Source organism: Dendrobium catenatum, unplaced genomic scaffold (assembly GCF_001605985.2).
Source record: "Dendrobium catenatum unplaced genomic scaffold, ASM160598v2 fragScaff_scaffold_1093, whole genome shotgun sequence".
Lineage (NCBI taxonomy): Eukaryota > Viridiplantae > Streptophyta > Magnoliopsida > Asparagales > Orchidaceae > Dendrobium > Dendrobium catenatum.
Genome location: NW_021319555.1, coordinates 145,340 through 148,528, shown reverse-complemented (window position 1 = coordinate 148,528; position 3,189 = coordinate 145,340). Strand labels below are relative to the sequence as shown.

The following is a 3,189-nucleotide window of genomic DNA, read 5'->3' as shown; positions in this document are numbered from 1 at the left end:
GCTTAATTGCTTGCCTTCAATTTATTAATATTATTCGGCATATATTATCACGGTGTTGTCAGCTATTTTAACAAGCAGCTTGTTTAGTGTTCTACAGTAATGTTCTCTACGTGTTAAATTTACTTAAGTATATTCAACTTTTATGTGTTATTTGAAGATTAATAATTGTTTGCATGGCCGTCTCTTTGTTCGCTTCATGTTTGAAAGATCAACGAGTTATTTAATGATTACGCTGTTGCGCAGTATTTTTGAGAAGCAATTGCGAGCGTGTCGTGTCAGTAAACTAGCACTAGCCGAACAAATTATTTCTTTTGGGAAATTGAACAAATTATTTCTTGCTCAATACTTAAACCGCAGTAAACAGGACTCACTTCAAACAGAACTAAAAAATGGATTCCTGCACATATATCAATCGAAAAAATCAGCTGCAAGAATCAACCAAGAACAAATAATTTATGTGGCATAGAAATTATTCTGTGCGGAAATCGGATGCAAAACATACTCTAGAGGCTAATAAGAATGTGCTATATCAGTGGTACCGAGCCGCAGTACGGTAACGAGCGGTACCAAGCACAGGGGTGACATGACCCATTCCGATTGGTCACCGGATGGCGTTCGGCGTTTGGCGTCATTGCAACATTTTTTTTTTTGGACATTTAGGCCATTTAAGGCAAACTCACACACACAACGCATACACATAGACTCGAATCTTGGACCTCTTAGTTGGAAGCCTAAGCTCTCAACCAATAGGCCAAGGAGAGTTGTGTTCATTGCAACATTTTAATAAGCATGTTTGCAAAATGATGTGATTTTGTTTGGAATTGATTTCATTGTATTTTTCAGCTGGCCAAAGATCTGAATTTCTTGTTGAAGTTTTGAAAAATAGCTTCACTTCGGCTTTTTTTTTTAGAGCTAAGGGTTAAATCTAATATAATGACCGAAAATTTAAAAAATAGCTTCACTTAGATTTTAATGTATCTTTTATTAATATTAACTATTAATTATTAATTTATATCACTACAATTATTTATTTTATGCACAATTTTTATTTTATTCTTAAGCCCCTCAAATTTAGAAAAGATCCTAAGCTCGAATAAAAAAAATTGAGGATAATTCATGCTCCAACTCTTTTATCATACATCCAATCAACTCCTTTTATTGACTTTTTAGTACATCTTTATTTCAGCATTTTCTAATATTTTGTTCCATTATTTCTAGATATTTTATTTGTTTTAAATTTCCTCTAATTTACAATTCATACCAATTGCATTACTCTTTATTTTTTTAAGTTCTACTTTACTCTTCTAATAGATATTATATTGATTACAAAATGATCAATCGATTAGGACCCCTTGCATTGCACATTAACACACTTTTTTACTTTTCATATATACTTTATTGTATATGAAGAATAATATAAGTTTATATGTCTATTTATTATGTATAAATTATATGTAATATTGAATGTAATATTTATAAAGACTTAAATATCAAGCACTTGCATTTTACTAGTTTACTAAATAGACTTCAAATTTGATTTATATGCAACAATACTTTGTTTTCATTCCACAAATAAGATTAAACTCCAATATTCATACACCATTTTTTTAAATGCTATTTTCTATACAAATGCTTTTATACAAAATTATACATCAACAACAACCATATTAAACAAAGCCAAAGAGTCACAAAGAGAGTCAAATATATAGTAGAATAATAGTTGTTCAATTTCTAGCATAATCTCATCCGTGCATCACCCGCGATCGACACACCGGGCAAGTTGGATGTTGTTGTAGCCATGTATCCACACATCTGGCATGAAATACATGCCCACAATTGGGTAGAAGCCTCACTGGATTATCTTCTCCCTCCTCCTCCTTATCAAGTCAGCAAGGCAAATTGAGCAGCAGTCATTGGAGGCTGCCCGCGGATCCTGACGCATGGCTTCTGCATAGTTAGACCAAGTCCCGAGTGTGAGCTCAAGCATAGGGGGAGCGGTGGAACGACGGAAAAACAAGTATAATTAATTAAGTTGACGCCGATGAAAATGATAAGGAAAAGGATGACGACTGCCATGGCTGTGACATAGCTTGGATCGATGTAGTTCATTTCTTTTAATGCCTTGATATACTACTGAAAAAAAATTTATGAATTGCATTTGGTTTCAACCTCCAAATTGATAGCATATAATCAGTTGGGTGGTGTGGTTCCTAATTGCATATGGTTGTTTGTAATGGCTATGTTCCAATTTTCTTTCCAGTAATGGATATATTATTTATTGCATATTATATAACAATCTTCAAGTTCTAATTTTCTTTCCATAATTACAAATTGCTCTCAACCTGCTTTGTTAGAAAAACAAGTTTCTTTGTTAAACAATAATGTTAGTGAGGAATGTGAAGATGGGGAGTTTATTCCTCCTTCTACGTGCAATGCTCCTTCAAGCTCAAATGCTAAACAAGATATCTCTGATACTAGCAAAGTGAAATGAAAAGGTCCTCAAGAGGACAATTTCCAAATTGTTTCAAGGAAAAAAAGTAAGCAATCTAAACATGTTTTACTGTTGCTCCTAGATCCACTAAATCTCAAGCTTCTTCAAAAAGTTTGCAATGATTAAAACTCTCATATGGAATGTTAGAGGTATTGGTGGTAAGGATTCTAAACTTAGAGTTCGGAATTTATGCAGAATTAATAATATTCAAATACTTGTTTTGATTGAACCTTTAATTAGTAATTCCAAGATTTCATCTACTGCTATGTTCTTAGGTTTTTCTATTTTTTATGCTAATTGCTCCAACAAAATTTGGATTTTCTGGAAAACTGCTTTATCTGTTGATATTATTGAGGATTTACCTCAAGTGTGCCATTGCTACATTTCTCTTTTCAATATTAACTGTTATGTTTCCTTTGCTTATGCTGCTTGTACTAAAACGAATCGTATCCCTTTATGGAATCAATTGAGACAATTTGCTTATATTATCAATGGACCTTGGTGTATTGGTGGTGATTTCAACATTATTTCAAACATCTCGGAAAGAATTGGTGGCAATCCACCCAATGCTAATGCTATGGATGATTTCAATTCTATTATTAGTGATTGCAAGTTAAGCGATATCGGTTATTTTGGTAGCCCTTTCACTTGGCATAGAGCGAATTTGTGGCAAAGACTGGATAGATGTCTCTTTAATG

The 3,189-nt window shown here is 33.1% G+C and overlaps 1 protein-coding gene across 1 annotated transcript in view; it reads left to right on the top strand.

Moving 5' to 3' along the window:
* Positions 1-1,426: 1,426 nt before the first annotated feature.
* The window catches only part of LOC110106435 (putative germin-like protein 2-1), a 6,309-nt gene continuing 4,546 nt past the window's right edge, over positions 1,427-3,189 (top strand). The window contains exon 1 of the mRNA XM_028698501.1: positions 1,427-1,441. Coding sequence (XP_028554334.1) covers positions 1,427-1,441 — 15 coding nt within the window. The remainder of the gene's footprint in view (positions 1,442-3,189) is intronic.